At 36.2% G+C, this 22,183-nt stretch overlaps 1 protein-coding gene across 2 annotated transcripts in view; it reads right to left on the bottom strand.

The window, feature by feature from the left end:
• The window catches only part of FBXL20 (F-box and leucine rich repeat protein 20), a 95,087-nt gene that overhangs the window by 48,421 nt on the left and 24,483 nt on the right, over nt 1-22,183 (bottom strand). For both annotated transcript variants that reach the window (XM_007482320.3, XM_007482319.3), the window contains exon 2: nt 18-79. In XM_007482320.3, coding sequence (XP_007482382.2) covers nt 18-79 — 62 coding nt within the window. The remainder of the gene's footprint in view (nt 1-17; nt 80-22,183) is intronic.

Raw genomic sequence — 22,183 nt, 5'->3', positions numbered from 1 at the left:
AAATTTCACAGACTTACCTCAACAGTAGTTCTTTGGGAAGCTTTTTATTGATGACAGCTTCATCATTGTTTGAGAACATCTATGGGGCAAAAAGAATGTAAAGTTCAACAACTTTTAGAAACTCTGCTCTGTTAACATAGTAGGAATTATTTTAAGAATGAGGGCAAAAAAAGTGTTTTTATAACCATCTATCCCTCCTCCAAACTTAGATCTGTTGAAATCATTACCATCCTTTCAGTCACCTAATTCTCAATCTTGGAGTCATCCCTGTGTCTCTCCTTTATTCCCCATTTCTTATCAGTTACTAAATCTTTGTTGATTCAATTTTTTGTATCTATCCACTGATCTCTACTCACCTCCCTCTTCCCTCCATCAGGGCCTCAATATCTTTCACCTGGACTATTACAACAAGACTCTCAAATGGTTTCCTGGTCTCCATTCTCTCTCCACTCTTAAATGAGTTGTTTCTACAGCTACTACATTGGTGTTCATAAAAAAAAATTTTTTTTAATCTGTATCACCATGCCACACCCTCCTTAAAAATCTTAAGTAGTTCCTGATTGCTCCTAGGTAAAATACAAAATGATCTAGTAATTACTAGATCACATAAGCTATTTCTATTGGGAATGAATAGCTTTAATCAGAATCAACACTGTTGCCACAGAGAAAGCCTATGGCCAAAGTTGGCAAACAAGTCAGAGACAACATATAACCAGATCCCCAAACACTGGAAAATCAGTAAAGGATGTTAATTGAAAAAGACTTGTTCTCATTACTAATGAAATAAGGACAGCAATTTTTCTTTTAATTTCTTCATTTTATCAAAATTCTTCTTATGACAATAAATTTGCTCATATTAACTAGCATGATGAGCCTTCACTAAGGAGTATAACACTTGAGTTGACTGGCAAGGAAAAACACCAAAACAATCAAGTAGCAATTACTACATAATTATGTGTCAGGCACCAAAGAATTTTAAGCAGCAGAGCAACATTATACAAACTGTTTTTTAGAAAGATTCATTGAGAAGCAGGGTGCTGTAGAATAGAAAAAGACTAGTTAAGCAAGAAACAATTTCAATAGCCTGTGGCTGAGTCTCAACAGTTTGGTGGCAAGAATAATGAATAAAAGAGAACAAAGAAGACATAGTGAAATAAAAATGACTTGGTAAATTGGTGACTGAGTAGAAATAGTTAGAAAGTCCGGAAAGAATCAAAGATAACACCAAAATTTCAACATTAAGTTAGAGAAATAGTTCCTGAATAGGTAAGAAGAGATGATTTGGGGGTTTTGTGGGGGGTTGGGAGGGAAGGAACAAGTGATGATGAGAGTAGAAGACTTTGTAACTTTGGAAAAGTCACAGATAAGAGGTCTGAAAAGAATTGCCTGGGATTGGAGGGGTGGGGTGGGGAGAAATGGCATTCTGCATAGACATGATAGTTGAAAACATAATAAATCCAACAAGGGAATATTGGAGAAAAAGAGACTTTGAGGAAGATGAATCTTCCTGACTCCAGGACCAGCTGCCCAACACATATCCACCTTTTAAAGAGCATAAGAAACAAAGAGAGAAGGATCTGTCAGAATTAGAGGGAAAATTAGGAGATATGAAGTGGTAGGTCAGATTGTAGAGGATAGAAGAATAGTCATGAGTGAGGAAGAGATTGTAGAAAACTTTTTCTAAAAATTTGGTAATGAAGGAGAAAAGAGATACAAGACAAGAATTTGAACTCCCTGGAAAAGAGGAACTAAAAATGAGGGGGAAAAAAGCTAGATAAGTGGGCCAATCCTAGAACACCTAGCTGGTAAGATTTCATCTGGTGTTCATATTAAATTCAATACCAATTCAATACAGTGAAAGTGCCTGGAACTGCCAGGGACTGCCAGGTTGCCTAAGGAAGAATATTGGTCCTGGTTGAAAAACGAAGCAGACCAGAGTTTCCATGGAGAACTGCTGAGGAATGGGGCCTGCTACACTTTCTGCTTGGGGAAAACAGGAAGACTCAGTCTCCAAAAAAAAATAATTAAAATTAAACCAAAATTAATTTTAAATGCAAAAAGTCTTAATAACATCCTATCTACTCAACTATATCCAGCTCCTAAATCTACAAAAGATCAAGTCAAGAAGTCCATATCTATTCAAGAAAAGGTAAGCCAATGACAAAAAAAGTAATGCGATGCCTATATAACATGAGTTGAGAGGAAAAAGTCAGATGAGAATGGGGTGGAGGTGAACTTGACAGACTTAATAACTGATTGGATATATGAGATGAAGGAGAATTCGCTGTTAAGATGGCTCTAACGTTGTAAAAATGAGGTTGTGAACATGGTTGACTAGGATGATGGTGCCCACAACAGTAATATGGGAAGTATAGAATAAATGAGTGAATCTGGGGACAACAATTTGTATGCTGAAGAAAAGGAAAGGAGAGGAAAAGTGACCTGGAAGCCATTTAAGGTTATCTGAGGAGAAAAGATTTTTAAAGAAGAGTATGGAATATTAATAGTCCCAATGGTATCTATTTCCCCAGCCACTGTTATGAGGTTAGGTTATAATTGCCCTTAAGGGCCACTGTTCAGAAAGCGGGGAAAATGTCCACTTATACAGCAGAAAGGGGTAGAAGGTTTAATGTTGGGAAATAACCATAGATATGGTTGTGGAGGCAAGCCCCATGAATGACTATTCCTGGGACAATAAGACTTGACCATTACTTGATCTCTAATTAGTTATCATCACCTGCCTTTGGGGATCAAGTCCCATTCCTCACATGGTTTTACTGTTTCTGGGATCACATCAGTTGCTTTTGGACTTGTTTGTATTGCCATTTAAAAAAATAAATGCTTCTATAAAAACAATATTACACAAACATATTTGAAAGACTTAAGAGCTGTTATTAATTCAAGTACTAACCATGATTTTAGAGAACTAGTGATGGCCTAGTATAGATCTGCATCCTGTCAGAGGAGATAAGATTTTAAGATGCAGAATAAGACATGCATTTTTGGTCAGGGATAATGTGGGAATTTGTCTTGACTTATACAGATCTATTACAAAGGTTTTGCCTTTTTATTTTTATTTTTATTAGGGAGAGAATATAAACACTTGTTAATTTGGAAAATAAATGGAAAAAAATACTTCATGGTTAGATAGATAAAACTATTCCAACAAGGTAACATTCAAATAAAATTTGAAAAGGGGATAAGAATCAATTAAGACATGCCTGTGATCAAAGTCAATTCCTGGATAACTTCAAATACACTGAGAGAATGGGATTTCTAATTCTTATAGCTAAGACTTTTTAAATATAGACAGATTCTTGAATATAACATTTTTATTATTATAGTTTATTTAACAAACAGGAATTGTATGAAAGGCAGCTATGCATACAGAAAGTGCTGTGGGTATAAATGGGAGCTACCTTATCCTGTCATTCACATTTTTCTTCTCCAACTACTAGATTTGCCATCTAAAAAAGCAACCATTTCAACAACTTCTTTAATGAGTCTATATTTCTAAACACTTAGATTTTTAAAATCCCAGTGACTTTGTTATACATTGACATAGACTGTTGCTCTGTGTAAAAATCATAATAATTTCCTCCTAAATTAGCTGGCTGAGGAATAATATGACTTTCAAACCTCTTGTTCCAAAATGAAGTTGCCCAAGAGGGATTTTTAATATTATAAAGCAACTTTTTTATGTTGCATTTCTATAGACTAGTTTACAAACAACATAATAAACTTAAATACCAAGTAGAAAAATGAGAGCTGAGGGACCATGCCAGAAGGTTCTGTTTTCTTTATACAAATAAAATTTGAAGTCAGAATCTGACTGGAAATGTTGAGGTGGGTAGACCAGGCAAAGGTGAGAAATAAATATTCAATTGCTGAGCTGAGAGGCTCAGTGGCTTGAGAGTCAGGCCCAGAGATGGGAGGTCCTGAGTTAAAATCTGGTCTCAGACACTTCCTAGCTAGGTGACCCTGGGCAAGTCACTTAACTTCCATTGTCTAGCCCTTACCACTCTTCTGCCTTAGAACCAAGGCCCAGTATTGATTCTTTGAAGGAAGGTATGGGTTTTTTAAAAAAATGCAAGAAGCAGTAAAATTTAAATATCCTTAGCCTCTCTCCCTGCCCCATCCCTTTCCAATATCCTTAAAAAAAAGCAAACAACTTTTTGCCTTGGAATCAATAAGGCAGAAGAGTGGTAAGGGCTAGCCAATGGAGGTTAAGTGACTTGCCCAGGGATATACAGCTAGGAAATATTCGAGTCCAGATTTGAACGTAAGACCTTCTGTATCTAGGCCTAGCTCTCAATCCACTGAGCAACCCAGCTGCCCCCACCATCTATATTATTTCTGTTGCCTGTCCATTTCATCTCTGCTACATTTATCACATACACTCCCCATCTCTACCCCACACTCCAGTATAGGCCCTCATCACCTCACACTTGGACTAATGCAATGAACTACTTACTGGTGGGCTCACCTGCCTTAAGTCTCTCCCTACTCTAATACATTTTCCATTTAGCCCATAAAATTATTTCCTTAAAAGTGATTCCCCAACTGACAAAATGTCAAAGGATATGAACAAGCAATTTTCAGATGAAGAAATCAAAACCATCAATAATCATAAGGAAAAAACGTCCTAAATTGCTCTTGATTAGAGAATTTCAAATTAAAACAGCCCCATACACAGGCACACCTATCAAATTAACCAATATGACCGTAAAGGAAAGTGGAAGGGATGTGGCAAAATTAGGACACTAATGCATTGATCCAACCATTCTGGAGGGCAATTTGAAACTGCCCAAAAGGCTATAAAACGGTACATATCCTTAATCGTGTAATATCATTACTGAGTCTGTATCCCAAATGGCATGCTAAAAAAGAAAGGACCTAACTTGTACAATAATATTTACTGAAGCTCTGTTTTTTAGTGGCAAAGAATTAGAAATTGAGGGAATGTCCTTCAATTAGGGAATGGCTGAACAAATTGTGGTACAAGTTGGTGATGGAATACCATTGTGCTATAAGATATGATAAGCAAGATAATTTCAGAAAAAGCTGAAAATATCTGCAGGAACTGATGCAGAGCAAAACAAGCAGAACTGGGAGAACATTATATACAGTCAAAAAAATATTGGACAATTATCTGTGAAAACTTAGCTACTCTCAACAGTGCAATGATCTGGAACAATCCTGAAGGACCTATGATGGGGGAAAGCAATTCACCTCCAGAGAAAGAATTGTTGGAGTCATCTTTCAAATCAGTGTATTCATGGTTTTATTTTGGGGTTTTTGTTATGCACAAGCAGTTTGCTTTTATATCAATGATCAATGGAAGTGTGTTTTGCATGACAAAAATAAAATTTGAAGTGATTTTTCTAAAAACATAGGTCCATTTATGTTATTCTCCACATACACACTCAAAAAGCTCTAGTGGTACCCTATCACCTCCAGAACAAAAACTTTGTTTGGCATTCAAAGTCCTTCATAAAAAAAAAATGCTCTAAATCACTCTAGATTAGAAAAATGCAAATTAAATCTATTATGAGGTACTGCCTCACACATATTAGACTGGCTATGCCAAAAAAAGGGGATATGACAAATGTTGGAGGGGATTTGGAAAAACTGGGATATTAATACATTGTTGATGGAATTGTTATCTGACCCAATCATTCTGGAGAGCAATTTGGAACTATGGTCTACATAATTCTTTGATCAATACCATTATTGTCTGTATCCCAAAGAAAATTTTTAAAAAGTGAAAAGGAATTTTTATTCCCTTTGTCTATTTTAAGTTAATCAATCAAGAAATTAAAAGCATAACTACTTAACACTTAGTAAGTCACTAACAAAGAGAGTCGTGGGATTCTTTTTTCCGTCTTCCAATTGTTGTTTTCCCTTTTCCAATTTTGGCTTGCTGATATGGACTTTGGATTCTGATGAAGAAGGACCCCTTACTTGAATGAGACTCTTGCCTCCTTGGCATGAGAGACTACGCTTTGCAGTTCAGTCTCTTCAGCATCAGTTTTGGTTATTGGAACAATTGACTGGAAAGATTCGAATTCTCAGTCTGGAGGCACTAGGATTAGGACTTAGGGTATTTTTAGATAGATGATATTTTCTACCTTCTTCCTATATTTACCACTTTCACATCTCTACCTTGCTGTAAACGAAGCTATTAAACAGTCTACTGACTCATTGTTTAACTTTAATTTTCATAAACAGCAACCACAACAATTTTTTTACTATTATTTTTTGTAAAAACAATTTTAATGATCACAGACTCATCTGAACAAAAATATTTATTGCAGCTCTTTTTTTAGTAGAAAAGAATTGGAAATCAAGGGGCTATCCATCAATTAGGGAATGGTTGAATAAGTTGTAGCATATGATTGTGATGGGAATATTAATGTGCTATAAGAAATGACAAGCTGGATGATTTCTGAAAAATCTGGAAAAACTTACATGAACTGATGCAAAGCAAAATGAGCAGAACCAGAATAACACTGTACACAGTGACAGCAATATTTTTTGACAAACAACTATGAATGATCTGGTTATTCTCAACAATGCAGTGATCCAAGAGAATGACATAAAATAACAACTAGAGGGAAAATGTTTATATGATTACAGTGCAAAAACTATCAGATGCTTACCATCTCAAGGAGCGGGGAGGAATGGGAGGGAGACAGGGAGGAAAAGTGGGAGAAAATTTAGAACTCAAAACTTTAGAAAAAAACTTTTTTTACATGTAATTGAGGAAGGAATATATATGCATTTATATTTTTAAAGTCTTTATAACCTACTCCCCCCTCCTACCTTTCCAGTCTTCTTATATCAGACCTGAACTCTACAATCCAAAGGCATTGGCCTCCAGGCTATTTCAAAAAGAACATACTCCATATCTTCTGGCTCCAGGGATTTTCTCAGGCTATTTTCCCCATGCATGAACACTCTCCCTTCTCAACTCCAACTACATACCTCCCTGGCACTTTTTAAGTCCCAAAGAAAATCCTACCTTCTATGGGAAGCTTTTCCAACTCTTCTTGTGATAATTATTTTCCATTTATCCTGTACATATTGCTTTGTATATATTTATTTACATATTACCTCCTCTATAAGATTGTAAACTCCCTGAGGATAGGAGCTGGTCTTTTAAAATTCTTTTTGTATCCCCAACATTTAAGAAAGTGATTAGTATATATGATAGGTCCCAGTTAATTACTTATTGATTAAGTAATCCCAACATGGTTTAGGAGGTCTCCACAAGAGCTACATTTTATAGCTAATAAAGCAAAGGGCAAAGTAACTTGTGAGAATACAGAAATAAAATTTATTTTAAAAGGTTTTATGACAATCTTTCCATTCTGAGAGATTAATGGGGGTGAGGGCAAAGGGTTTTTAATAGGCAAAAGTGAAGCTAATATAAACAGAGTGGTTTTGTAGTTGAAGGATGGGGAAGAATTCCAATGTGTCATAAGTAACATGAGTAGGCAAACTCAAAGTGAATGAACTCTTTCTACCAATGCAATTCACCTGTAACTTCTAGTCTTTAGCAAGCATTCTTAATTTAATATTTATGAATAATCTTTTTTAAATCCTGATAACTATATTTCAACATAAATGGTTTATTTTGTAATCTTAAATTGAAAAAGGGTACATAGGCTTAAGACAAAAGTAACACTAAAATAACATAATAGAACAAAACATTTGCACTTCACTGTAATGGAACTGCACCTATCTTGTCCTCTTTTAAAAGTGAGACACCAAAAATAAGTGTCCAAGCCAAAAAGAAACACGTTTATTCAGGGCTGCTCTCAAGATAAAACCAGATTTCAGTTAGCAACTGACGACCTCAAAGCTTGAGAGCAGCCTCATTTTATAACACAATTTTACTGAAGTGAAGTCATAAGTATAATGGGAGTTGACAACTAACGACCATTATCACTCATTTGGCCCATGCCATAGGGTTTTTTTTTGACCCACAGTGGATATTCAAAATGTATATTCTTTCTTCATATTGTATTGGGTTTCACAGAAGGTTTCCTGGCACCTGCAGAGGTTTTTAGACCAGTAAGCAGATGTACTGGACCCAGTGGGCAATGAGGCCCAATATTGGCCCTGCAGATACAGTATTTTCTTGACCCAGTGTGGGTAAATAGGCACAGACTCAAAACAGAAAAAGATGTATAAAGATGTGTAGCTTAGTCAAAAATTCAAATCACTGGGGTGGGGTGAGTGTGCACGCACAATATCAGAACATAATAGCTATAAAATCTTTCAGAATTATAACAGAATAATAAAAGATAGGGGATTCACATTCACAGTGTGGCAAATAGCATGTTTCTTACTAAACTGCTTAAAAGTAACTTAAACCACATCAACACCTGAAAAGGCAATTTAGTATTTAGATTTAAAGCTTACAGAGGAATGTAGTGAGGCTCCAAGCTGCAAAGGTCAGGCACCCTAGCTAGATCTACATTTCAGTGGCCACTTCAAATCTATTGGTCATATTTGGGGGGGAAAAAAACAACTTTGAAGTAGTAGGTTTACAAACAAATTTACTCCCATAAGTACTTTTTTTTTTTTAAACCCTTACCTTCTGTCAAGGCAGAAGAGTGGTAAGGGCTAGGCAATGGGGGTCAAGTGACTTGCCCAGGGTCACACAATTGGGAAGTGTCTGAGGTCAAATTTGAACCTAGGATCTAGTCTCTAGGCCTGACTCTCAATCCACTGAGCTACCCAGCTGCCCCCTCCCATAAGTACTTTTAATTGACATTTATTATACTGCTCCTGCAAATCAGCCAACACCAACTGTTTTTCTAATTGGTTTATTATTTTCTTGCCAGAATCTAAGGAGAAAAACATATATTCCTATGGCCAGTTAAACCTAAAACAAAGTATACACCCCCTCCATGCAACTTCTTATTCCAAATAGAAATACAACAGGATTTTAGATCCAAACAACAGCCAGTTAATTATAATTCCATGACTCCTGGTTCCAAGAACCTTGAGATATAAAACAGTAAGGAAAGGGTATTTGGGGACTAGACAGCACTAAGTAGATCCAATTTCTCCAACTCTGGATACTTTCTGGTATCTGACTCAATTTCTTGGATATTTTTCAATTTATACTTCTTTTCTGATCACACATTTACAATCAGAATATTCTGTGGGGGAGGGGGGAAGACTATGACAATTCCTTTGGAGTTATAAGGTCAATGGGGAAAGTGAATAGATATTTGCATCTAACAGCAGGCATCTAATACACACTGAAAGGAAAGTAATTTTAAAAGGTCTGAGTAGGAGGAAGTGAATAATATATAAATTCAATCTAGTTTCAAAAATCCCTAAGAGTATGAATGGCTTAGAATTCCCATGTAAAAGTTCCAGTTCATGTGCCAGGATTTGAAAACTGGCAGAACTTTTGGAATTGTCCCAGGCATATGTCAGCTAGTGATTTCACAATATTACTCAATACACAAATTTCAGAGTTCTGAAAGTATTTCTAAAGTCATTCTGTATTAACATAGTATTTCCTTAGCTAATCCAGGAATATAATAATTTCAGAATCCCATAACCCTTTCCATTAAATACAGAATTGTAGAATCCCAGGGGCCATCTAGTTCAACAAGAACAAAAAGAAATGCCAACTATGATATACCTAACAAGTGGTCATCGAGCATTTTTTTAATTGAAAATTTTTATTTTATTTAGAATATTTTTCCATGGTTATATGATTCATATTCTTCCCCTCCCTACTCCACCTCCCCTCTGTAGCTGACTCAAAATCCCACTGGGTTTTTGTTAAAATTAAAATAGTTTCTCTGCTAAAAGTATTATATTTTATGAGGTTTATTAAAGATTATTAGAATTAAAAAAGGACAGAATAAGAAAAACACGTGCAACCTACTCACAACATCATGCCTGCTAGGTAGAGAGACATGTGTGCTAGAAGCAGAAGCAGAGAGAGAGGGCCAAAGTAGGCGGAGAGTCAGTTTAAATACCCATTTTGTTCTCGGCCCAAGTGAAGACCTCAGGTGAGATGTTAGGGAATTCTGGGAACTACCAAGGACTTCTGGGAATTGAAGTCTGGGGTTCAAATCTCCATTTTTACATTTCCCCATTTGATTGATTCTTTGGGAAAAGTTTTCCCAAAGGTATCATGAAAACATAATCATCTTAGAGGGAAAAAACAAAACAAAACCAATAATGCTAGAAGCATTGACAAAAAAACAGGGGGAAGTCCCCTTTGGCATGAAAGTATACATACAAATATATGTTCAATCAACTACATACACCCAAAGTTCATTCTTGATCTTCGTGTGCAGCTTGTGGTCTTGGAGGCTTCTTCATTGTGTCTTCTCCAAACAGTTCAGTTTCTGGATTCGGAGAGGTAGCATATTTCTTAACCTAAAATTCTTCTCAAAAGGAATTTAAACTTTTCAATTTAAAATAATAATATTTTTACATTCCCCGGTGAAGAGGGTGAGTGAAAAATACAGGATCACTTAGGGATGCATGGCTGAGTTATGAGGTATATGAATCAATTGGCAAGAGAAATTAAAAAGAAATCAGAAAAATCCAAATAAAAAAAGAAATTTTTCTGGATGAAAATATAGACTATCAAAGTCTTATGTGTAAAAAATTCTAAGTAAAGGAAAAATAAATCTATAACAGGTCCTTGAATCAGGGCCCAATTAAAATGATCTCAGCAAGTAAGCATTTACCCAGTCAGTAGCCAGGACTACAGAAAGTCTGTCAAAGGGACTAGATTATAGGAGCCAGGTTAGGAGCCAAGTTTGGGATACTCGTCTATAAGTAAAAGAGTGTGGATACACAGAAGGCCTAGGCATCACAACCTTGAGTCTTAGGTTTAAGTCCTTTGTATTGGCTTAGAAGTACATTAATCCTTCCTGGATTGGTTTCTTTGGCCCTATACAATGGCTCTTTTGTATATCGTGTCAAAGTCCCATGATTTTTTTTTTTAAACCCTTACCTTCTGTCTTGGAGTCAATACTATGTATTGGCTCCAAGGCAGAAGAGTGGTAAGGGCTAGGCAATGGGGGTCAAGTGACTTGCCCAGGGTCACACAGCTGGGAAGTGGCTGAGGCCAGATTTGAACCTAGGACCTCCCATCTGTAGGCCTGGCTCTCAATCCACTCAGCTGCCCAGATGCCCCCCTAGTGTTTTTTTAATAAACTGCCCCCATAATTTTTTTTTAAACAATTAGTGGCATCATTTTTATATTCTCAAGCATTTGGGGCATGCATTGACATTATAGCAAATGTATTTTAAACTTATATTACTGCAAAATCAAAAAGTTAAAGAAAATCTTAATACTGGTGACATGTCTCAAATATAAAAAGGAGAGAAAAATAAAAAAAAACTGAAATAGTATATTGCACATGCAAGAAAAACATAATAATAAAAGAGTTTTAAAAATAAAAATGTAGCTTATAATCATTGACACACTGTATCAGCTAAGGAAATATAGACTACAAGGCTTTCTCACCAAAAATGAAATCCATTTCCTCTTCATATCTGGCCATGATCCACTGTGAGTACAAGCAAATGAATTGAACAGTAGTACAAATATGTAGGTATCAATATCCCCAAAATTCTCAATAGCCCAGTTAATTACAATAGCAAACACACACACTATCATTTTCACAGGAGTTGCTATATGGCATTTTTAAAAGCCTATGAATTGATGGATATTTGTCACAACTGTTACAAATGTAGCAAATCTTTCAACCTTGGTAAACATATTTTGAAAACAAAGTAAAACTTATTTTGGGTTTTTGAACATCATCAAGAATTCTAGATATATCATTCTGGTGGAAGTAAAGTGAGCTGAAAAGTTATAAATGAGAGATGCTCCTTTTTGGGGAGCCTTCCAGGGATTCTAAATGCCCTGGGATTAACTTCCCAACTTCCATTCACATTTTTATAAATGTGGGAGGTGGAGGTTATAATTGTATTTCAGGGTTATAATTTCACTTCAGCTACTAAAATGGGCTTTAGCTCGTGTTAGGGGCAGGCAAAATGACCGGAGATTGTAAAGAAAAATTCTAAAAATCATGTCTAAAGAACCCTTAAAATCAATTGAGCTCGAGCTGGGAGGAGGCCCGCAGACAGCTTTCCTTCAGATTTGTCACATGAGTGATAAGTACTGACTCCTTTCTCTGCCTTGGCTCTCCAAGGCCTTGAGCTCCCACTCGGCTCAGCTTGAGCCACAGTGGTAGAACTAACGTCTTTTCTTCTCTCCCTTTCCCCATCCCCCTCTAATAATCTCTCCCTCCTGCTGTAATTAAATCACCATAAAACTCCATACTTGAGTGTTGAGTGTAGGATTTTATAAGTGAAATCCTTGGTGATCTATAATTAATATATTTAGTCTTTAATCATCCTAAATTTAAATCTAACAGTTTTATATGTATCATTGTTCAAGACCTATTTCCCTATTATTGATAATTGCACCAGGATGATTATTTAAGAGTCTACATCCCCAATCATATCCCCATCTAACCATGTGTTTCTATTCCCACAGTTCTTCCTCTGAATGTGGATAATGTTCTTTCTCATAAGTCCCTCAGAATTGTCCGGGATCACTGCAATTCTGCTAGTAGAGAAGTCCATTACATTAGATTGTGCCACAGTGTATCGGTCTCCGTGTACAATGTTCTCCTGGTTCTGCTCCTTTCACTCTGCATCAATTCCTGGAGGTCAGTCCAGTTCACATGGAATTCCTCCAGTTCATTGTTTCTTTGAGCACAATAGTATTCCATCACCAACACATACCACAATTTGTTTAGCCATTCCCCAATCAAAGGGGAATTTTCCAATTTTCCAATTTTTCCAGCATCTCTTCTTAAATAACCTCAAGAAAGGGGAATCCACCAAATCCCAAGGCAGCCCATGCCACTTTTGGATCTGATCATTAGGAAGTTTTTCCCAACACCAAACCTAAAGATATCTAAATTTGATATGACTGTAAGTATTTAGCAGGAGCCAAACTAAAAAGATCACTACAGTTGAACAGCAAGACTTCCTCTCTTTCCTTTATACAAACTAACACATAACCTACATTATGTAATAATATTTGACTGGGAAGGAAGAAATTAAAAGTAAATAATAGTGTGTAAATGCAATAAGAATGTGTATGCACATGTACATGCTATCAATATTCATCTTCATCTGGATATCTTGCTGGTACCTCAACCTCAATATACCCCAAATCAAACTAATCACCTCCACAAAACTTAAAACATCTTTGCCATATCCTAATTTATTTGATGGCATCACAGTATTTTGTTACTTGGGACTAAATGAACTCTGAGGTTTTTTCTGATTGAAAATTGAACCCATGAAATATTTTGCTAAAATCTAAGAATATACAGTTAAATCTGCCATGACTTGTTCATGACAAATCATTTCTTTATCTTCTCTTGAATTTTCAAAAAAAGTGAAGAGTTCACTGGCCTATAGATTACAGACTATGTTCTCATCTCCTTTTAAAAAACATCAGGATGTTTATGATTTAAGAGATAAATAGAATATTTATGAGATCTGATTTGAGGGATGATTAAATGTTGAATTGACTTGTTTCAAAATTATCAGGATAAGTTAAAACCAATAAGGTGATTATCAACAAAAATAATTTTTAAGTTTCCATAAACATTGGAAAAAAATTCAATTACATAAAAGTACTTGATGGTAAAGATCTGGCTTGACAGCAGTTCATGTGAAAAGAGCATGAGGATTTTGGTGGATCCAAGATCAATCATAAGCCAACATTGTGATGTGGCCACTAAAAAGCCTAATACAATTTTATGCTACATTAATTTAAGCTCATAAAGACATAAGCTTTTAAATTTAAGCTCATCCTGACATTGAGTTAATTCCAGCATTTTTAAAAGCTATCAGAACAGAGTACAAGTTCTGGCAGGTTCTATTATTAATACCAGAAAGACTTCAAGTACTGTACCAACAGAGTCCGCTGGTTTCTAAGGGGGACAAGGAAAAAGGGTGAAGTTAGGAAGAGGGGCAAAGAGCCATGCAGGCATAGATAATATCTATGGTTGAGGGAGCTTCCTCTCTGATCTCAAAAATGCAAATATTAACAGACACAGTATTTGGATCAGGAAAATATTCGTAATATAGTTAATGTGGCCAAGGTAGAATTCAATTGCACCATGATGATTGGCTAAACTTTCTATGCTCTAACTAAAACAAACTGAAGCACCAATTCTAGCCAAATAAGATGAAAGTGTGTAGATGGCTCTGCATCCACTACCACTACATGAAAAAAAGACAAATTAAAAGTACATTCTATTAAAGGTGGGTCAATTATATCACTTTAGGTACAGGTACACACTCAAGCAATCCCTAACAAAGAAGGCATGTAACACTCTATATAAACCCACTGCCCTGTTGCCCAAGAAATCTTTTTTTTCCTATCTTAATTTAATGTGTATTTAAATCTCCTGGAGAATGACTGTAGAATCTAGCAGCTGTTATGATGAGCTCTATTGTTAGCAGTGACATTGTTTTGTTGTTCTAAGCATGTGTCAGGAGAAACAAGAAATTTAAATGTAAAGTCAAATTAGCTGATACTTTTCCTTGCCCCTCATAGCTATATTTCCTTTAACCTCTTAACAAATTTTTTTATAAAGTATGGCAAAGATATCAGAGAAAAGTACAGAGTAAAGTATGTACTTTGAATGCTTAAATAGAACACAAATCGTTAAATGCTATAGTTTAAAATGTATTATCTTCCTTGAAAGTAATAAAGACAGGAGCAGCTGGGTAGCTCAGTGTATTGAGAGCCAGGCCTGGAGATGGGAGGTACTAGGTTCAACTCTGGCCTCAGACACTTCCCAGTTGTGTGACCCTGGGCAAGTCACTTAATCCCCATTGCCTAGCCCTAAAAACTCTTCTGCCTCAGAGCCAATACACAGTATAGGCTCCAAGACAGAAGGTAAGGATTAAAAAAAAAAAAGGAATAAAGACCTTACTGAAAGGCTAGGTCAAGCATATATGATACAAATTAGACTTGTATAGATTTTATTTAAACAGATATACACTTTTAACACATTTTCATTTTCTCTCTCACATGCACACACACATACTTAATCTCATATAGAACATAAAACCATTGGGTATTTCATTATTCATATCAAGCTGGATACCCTCACATTAGATTCACATTATCCTTACTGACCAACCCCCAGTCATACACAGCATTTTCTGTAGACTGTACAAGTGGTTTATATTGTGATTTAGATTAAAGCTGATATAAACAGATTAGAAAGACTACTGAATTTATAGTTAAATTTATAGTCTGACTGAATTGGCAACTAACTTCAATTCTCTGAGCCTCAGATTCCTCATCTATTAAAAGGGAGTAATACTTGTAGTATTATAGAACTTACATGCTTGTTGAAAGAATTAAATTATCTAACAATTAACAAATGTGAAAGCACTATGTCAGTTGCTTTATATAGAGGAATTAAGAGACTCAATAAAGATTTTTTTTTTAAAGCCTTGATTTGGTGATCTATTTTTCATAGTCATCAAGTTCCTTGGGTTTTATACTCTTTATATGAGATTAAAGGGTCTTTTTCCCAGAAGGAAGACAGGAGTGATAGTAGTATATATAGTGTAAAGATAATTTTTAGGGTTGTGACTTAAAATCTAGATTTAATTGGTTACCAAGGGAAATCTCAAATAAAATACAGTCTGGAAATTTGTGGTAATTTAATTAACATAGAGGGAAGGAATTTAAGGAGAAGGAGGGAGGAGGATATAGGATTTCTCCTGCCTGGCTTGTGCCAGGGGGAGTTTAAAATCCCCCCCTCTAGGTCTCTGAAGATTAGAGGCTTCTAAGAGGATAAAGTTGGAAAGTAAAGAAGGAAAACTCAGCCAGAAACTCACCACTGAACCAGACAACAGCTTGCAGCCACACTAAGAAGCAGAAAGGCCTAGCATGCTGCCACCAGTCAACTCTCCACAGCCAGAAGAAAAGGCGAGAGAGAAAGTGAGTCAAATATACCGGCCTTTCACTCTTGTATCTCCTCCTTTAAATGCCCATATATTTTAGAGTTCTTGTCTTCTTTGATTAGATTATATCTTTAGAGTTACTTAACACTTCTTTGTTAAGTTCACCTTTTGTGAGTTACTTAACCTTTCTGTGATTAATTTAATCTTTATAGTTACTTAACACCTTTGTGTTTTAAGATCTTAAAATAGACTTAACTTAAAGTTCTAGCTTCACTAATAGGTAAGAGTTAAGTACCTTCATTGTTCAACCAGGAGATTACAACTTTTTCTTCCACTAAAATCTGGTCTAAGTAGGGTGGAGTAATTTAATGTTCACAATGCACCCTGATTTTGTTAGACTAAGTATTTTCATTGTTAAAATCAGGAAATAGCTAAATCCAATCTTCACAATAGCAATGTCTCACTGTCACAGAAGGAGTTTGTATTTATATGTTTGAAAAATCTACACTATTCTACCTTGTATCATTAAATGGTATGGAAATTACTTGGGACAAGCAATAATTATGATGTAGTTTTATTTTGTGTCAGGAAAGGTCACAAACAGATGTTTCTACTAGCATCAGGCTGGCCCTGAAATTGGATTGAACCAGGTTTTTATAAAATTTTTTCCCAACTGTTCAAAAATCCATTTTCTCTCCCACAAGTCCTAGTGGAGAAGAACTCTTGGAACAAATATGCCATCAAGCAAAATAATTCCCATATCATCCCATACCCCAAAAAAACTCCCAAATAGATTTTTCCTTCTGCATCCTGAATTTGTCAACTTTTATCAGGATGGTAAGTATGCTCCATCACCAGTCTGAATGATGCCAGCTGATTATTATACTAATCAGAGCTTAAGCATTTCAAAGCCATCTGCTTCAGACAGTTACTAGCCAGGCGACTTTGAGTAAGTCACTTGACTTCTTTCAGTACTGAAGGATAAAACAAGATGGTTGTAAGGATCAAATGAGAAAGTATATGTAAAGTGCTTTGCTGTTTGTCTTTATAGTGTTACTGTGATTATATAAATTGCTCTCTTGATTTTGCTCACTTCACTGCACCAGTTCATACAAATCTCCAGTTTCTCTGAAGCTGTCCCTGTCATCATTTCTTATAACACAACAGTATTCCTTCATATTCATTGACCAAAATTTACTCAAGTATCTCCCAATTCATGGACACTCTCTTAGTTTCTAGTTCTCTATCACCACAAAAAGAGCAGCCACAAATATTTTGGTACAAATGGACTTTTTTTTTTAAAGGTATAAATCTAGTAATGCTATTATTGCTGGATTAAAGGATATATTGAATTCATTAACTTTTGGAGAATAGTTCCAAACTGCTTTCCAGAATGGCTGAATCAATTCACAGCTTTATCAATGGGGTCCATTAATGTGCTCCAAATAAAACAGGATTAGTCACATGAAGCAAAAGGTTAAGTACAGTCTTAAACAAAAAAGGAAGTGATGCAGAGCGAGAGGAGCAGAACCAGGAGAACATTGTACACAGAAACTAATACACTGTGGTATAATCGAACGTAATGAACTTCTCCATTAGTCCCTGAACAATGTCCCTGAACAATCTGCAGGGACCTAGGAGAAAAAACACTATACATAAGCTGAGGACAAACTGAGGGAGTAGAAACACCGAGGAAAAGCTACTGCCTGACTACAATGGCTGAGGGGACATGACAGAGAGACTATCCTCATGTGATACCCAGTGGAATCACGCGTCGGCTACGGGGGGTGGGAGGGAGGAAAAGAAAATGATCTTTGTCTTTAATGAATAATGCATGGAAATGATCAAATAAAATACTATTAAAAATAACAATAAAAAATGACAAGCTACCACTGTAAAAATGCTTAAGTGGTTTTCAGAAAATAAGAGAATACTTTCAGAGGGAAAAAAACGATATTGTTGTAATGAACACTTGTCATGGAAAAGACAATATAAGAACTATAGCACAACTAAGTTAAAAAAATGATGAAACTCACTTTTTTTTCCTTCAAGACTATACCAAATCCAGTGTCACAAGTGCAGACAACATAGTATCTGATCATCAAATTACAAAATATACACCCAAAAGAGTATTTAAAGGATAGTTTAATAGTGAAGCAAGTCTTATCCTTATAGAGAAAATAAAATTAACTCTGAGAAATAGTTTTATATTAATCTCTAAAATACTTGATATTATTAATCACTCTCTTTTTCTTAATAACCTTTTCTCTAGGTTGGGGGATGTAGGGAGACACTGTTCCCTCCTAGTTTTCCTCCTATAAATATGACTGTTACTTCTCTGACTCTTGTCAAGATCCTCATCCAGAGCACTCCCTCTAACTTTATTTATCCCCCTCAGGGTTCTGTCCTGGGTCCTCTTCTCTTTTTCCTATATACTACTTCACTTGGTGATCTCATCATATCACATGGATTTAATTACCATCTTTATGTTGATGATTTTACCTATCATTCCTCCTATCTCTCTGCTGACTCTCAGTCTTGCATCTTCAACCATCTTTGGTTGAACATTCTGATCTCAATGTCCAATAAACCTCTTAAATTCAGTATGCCCCAAATAAAAATCATATTTTTGAAGAGTAAATCAAACTTTCTTTGTCTATAATCAGTCAGCAATTTTAAAATTAATTAATCAAAACCTTAAAGATCTCTACTTAACATTAAGTAAGAGAGTTTGCAAGTCACTTACTAAAGTGGATGATACCTCCAGAGGCCACTGCCCTACCCACCCCTGGGCAGTGGTAGGCAAACTGAAAGACTGAAATTTCCATAAAGTGGAAGGGACAGGAAGTGAACATGACAAAAGGACTATAAAAAGTCCTGAACTTCCTGTTGAGGGACCTACGACCTTCAACCTTTGACTTGCCTCTTGGACAGCTTCTTAGAGGACTACTTCTGGATCTTCTCCTTTGGACTTCAGTGTTGGAGGACTTCACCTTGGGGGTCTTCTCCTTTGGGTGGGTAAGTAGCTGGCCTTCCTTTCCTGGTTTCTGGAGAGACTGATTCAGGAGATCCCTGCTGTGGCTTTGGAAAAGGCTGCATTGGTGGAACTCTAGCTGAAGACATCAGTGGAGTTGGGGAAGCCCATGGGGGGCTGAACCTCACTTCACCGGAGAAGGGCTAGTAGGCTTGTTAAAACCTGTCTCTTTAGGGGGCAGCTGGGTAGCTCAGTGGATTGAGAGCCAGGCCTAGGGACAGGAGGTCCTGGGTTCAAATCTGGACCTAGATACTTCCTAGATGTGTGACCTTGGACAAGTCACTTGACCCCCATTGCCTAGCCATTACCACTCTTCTGCCTTGGAGCCAATACATAGTATTGACTCCAAGATGGAAGGTAAGGGCTTAAAATAAATAAATAAATAAATGACCTGCCTCTTTAGTTACCTTTGCCATTTTCACTCTTTCTACCTCTTTGTAAATAAAGCTACTAAAAGTCATTTTTGACTTATGATATCTTTAAATTGGCAACTACAATATTACTTTAGAAATTTCATATTTAACATAAACCTAAATTTAATTTCTTACATATTTCCCCATATCCCCTCCCTCCCCCCAGCACACACCTCTACTTTCCCTATTACTAGAGAGCAATACCATCCTCCCTGCATCTTAAAAGTCATCCTGAATTTCTCACTATCTCACCTCCCATATCCAAGATATTGCCAAGGCCTGGTGATTTCACCTTTGCAACATCTCCCAAATACTAACTCCTCCTCACCTATGACATTCTCTCCTAGTACAGCCTCTCATCATCTTATGCCTAGAATTGGAAAATGGCCTGCTGGTGGGTCTGCTGAACTCAAGTGTCTGCATTCCTCCATTCTCCACCTCCATTCAACCACCAAAGTGATTTTCCTAAAACACAAATCTGATTATGTCACCATCCCTACCCCCATTCCCCAACTCAATAAACTCTAGTGACTTCTTATTGCTGCTACCTTACTCTCCAATTGATTTTGTTACACTAGCCTGGCTATTCCAAGAATGAGACAGACACTTCATCTTTTGGCTCCAAGAAATCTCTCTGGTTGTCCTTTATGCCTGGAATAGACCCCTTCCTCCACTATGACTACTGATCGCCCTCTCCCAGTTCATTTAAATCCCAACTAAAATTTCACTTTCTATAAGAAGTTTTCCATAATCCCTCATGATTCTAGTGTCTTCCCTCTGCTAATTACTTCCTATTTATTCTGTATATAGTTTACTTTGTATATTTGTTTGCCTGTTATTATAAATTCCTCAAGGGCAGAGACTGTCTTTTGCCTCTTTTTGTATCTCCAACACTTAGTATAGTGCCTGGCACATAGCAGGCACTTAGTGTTTTACAGTGAACTGAGAAGCAGAATTGTTCCAGAATTATACAAATTTCTAAATGGGGATGGAACATCCTGCATCAGGCCTCATATCACAGAAAGATTAAGAGACTGATAGAGTGATAAGAGATAAACATGAACTTGACTAATTAAAATCACATTGAAAACTCATTGGCTATAATCAAGCTAGACTTGGGAACATGGACTGTTCAAATCTATGCTCAACATTCAATGTGATAAATTTGGGGTTTCATGAAGATTTAGAGAATGTGTCAAAATCTTAACTCAATGCTAAATCAAACAAAAGAAAAAACACTGCATCTAAAATGTTTTTTAAAGACATAAAAACTTGTAAAAAGCTTATCATAAAAAGTCAATAAATGTAATTATTTTACTTTGTCCTCAGTTAATTATCATACCATAGTACTATCCTTATCCTATTACTTTTTATATTACAAGCTTCTGGAGGGCAGGAATACAAGGAAGCAAGTATCTAGATTTTCTATTTCATATTCTTTCTATGAGGTTACATTAAGGGTAACATTTCAATTCACAGGGTATCTTCACATCCACTTCAATAAATGTTAAATACCTAATATATGCAAAGAAGGCACTGGGGACAAAAGGCAAATAAATAAAATAAAATCCTTGTTCAAACCAAACCTAATAGGGCAAATGGACAAATAAATAAGTAATTACAATACCAGGCAGACAAATAAGATAAGGCAAAAAGGGAGGTAGAAACAAAGAAGGGAGAGATCAGGGAAAGCTTCAAGGAAGAGGTAGCATGTTAAGTTGAACATTGAAAGAAGCAAAGTACTTCAAATGGCAATGATCAGGGGAATGCAATCCAGGCAAAAGGGTACAGCCTATGCATGGAAATGAAAAAGAAGCACAAGACCAAAAAGAATATTTAATAATTTAGGTTTAGATCAACATAGTGAGTAAAGGGAAATAAAGGAAAATAAGGTGGGAAAGGCAGAGACAGATTATGAACAGTCTTAAATGTCAATATGTCTTAAAGACAGTGCAAAGTAGCTAGTTTTTTAAAGTGGTGAAATGTAACCATAATTATATTTGGGCAACAAAGGTTATTTTGACCTGTGTTTGAAATGAATAAGTTAGTAATGAAAGTTAACTTCAGGGCAGCTAGTTAGCAAAATGGGTTTAAGGCCAAGCCTGGAGTTGGAAGAACCTGGGTTCAAATACAGTCTCAGATATTCAGAGCCATGTGACCCTGGGCAAGTCATTTAACCTCTATTGCCTAGCCTATATTGTTCTTCCTTAGAATCAATACTTAATATCAATTCTAAGACGGAAGTAAAGGTTTACAAAAAAAAAAAAGTAAAGTTAATCTCACAAAGTATTTTTTTTAATCCACTTAGACAATTGGAAACCAATTTCTCTGTGTGAGATTTAAAATGGTTGAGGTCTTAAACTGTAGTGGTTAAAATATTGGAAGATATAAATTGTGATAGATATAAGAGAGGGTTGTAGCAGTCCAGCCCATAGGTATTATGGAGAGACAAGGATTGTGAGTGAGCACATGGCCATCCTGCGCATGGCAATGGGCTCTATTCCCAGCGTGGCTGAGGTTAGGCGCGAAACCTTGCTTCCTCCTGTCTCACTCACCTGAGGATAATAACCCCACCTTCACCTTGTCATAATTTGCAATTATCCAATGGCAATACACTAGGTAACTCATCCATATGTATTGATCATGTAACTGATCAATATGTATTGAGCTCATTTGTATATCAAAGAGAATAAAAGAAACAAGATGCAGCCAGCTCGGCCACTTG

This window comes from Monodelphis domestica, chromosome 2 (genome assembly GCF_027887165.1).
Source record: "Monodelphis domestica isolate mMonDom1 chromosome 2, mMonDom1.pri, whole genome shotgun sequence".
NCBI lineage: Eukaryota > Metazoa > Chordata > Mammalia > Didelphimorphia > Didelphidae > Monodelphis > Monodelphis domestica.
The sequence above is the reverse complement of the archived record's forward strand: the minus strand, read 5'-3'. Positions and strand labels throughout refer to the sequence as shown.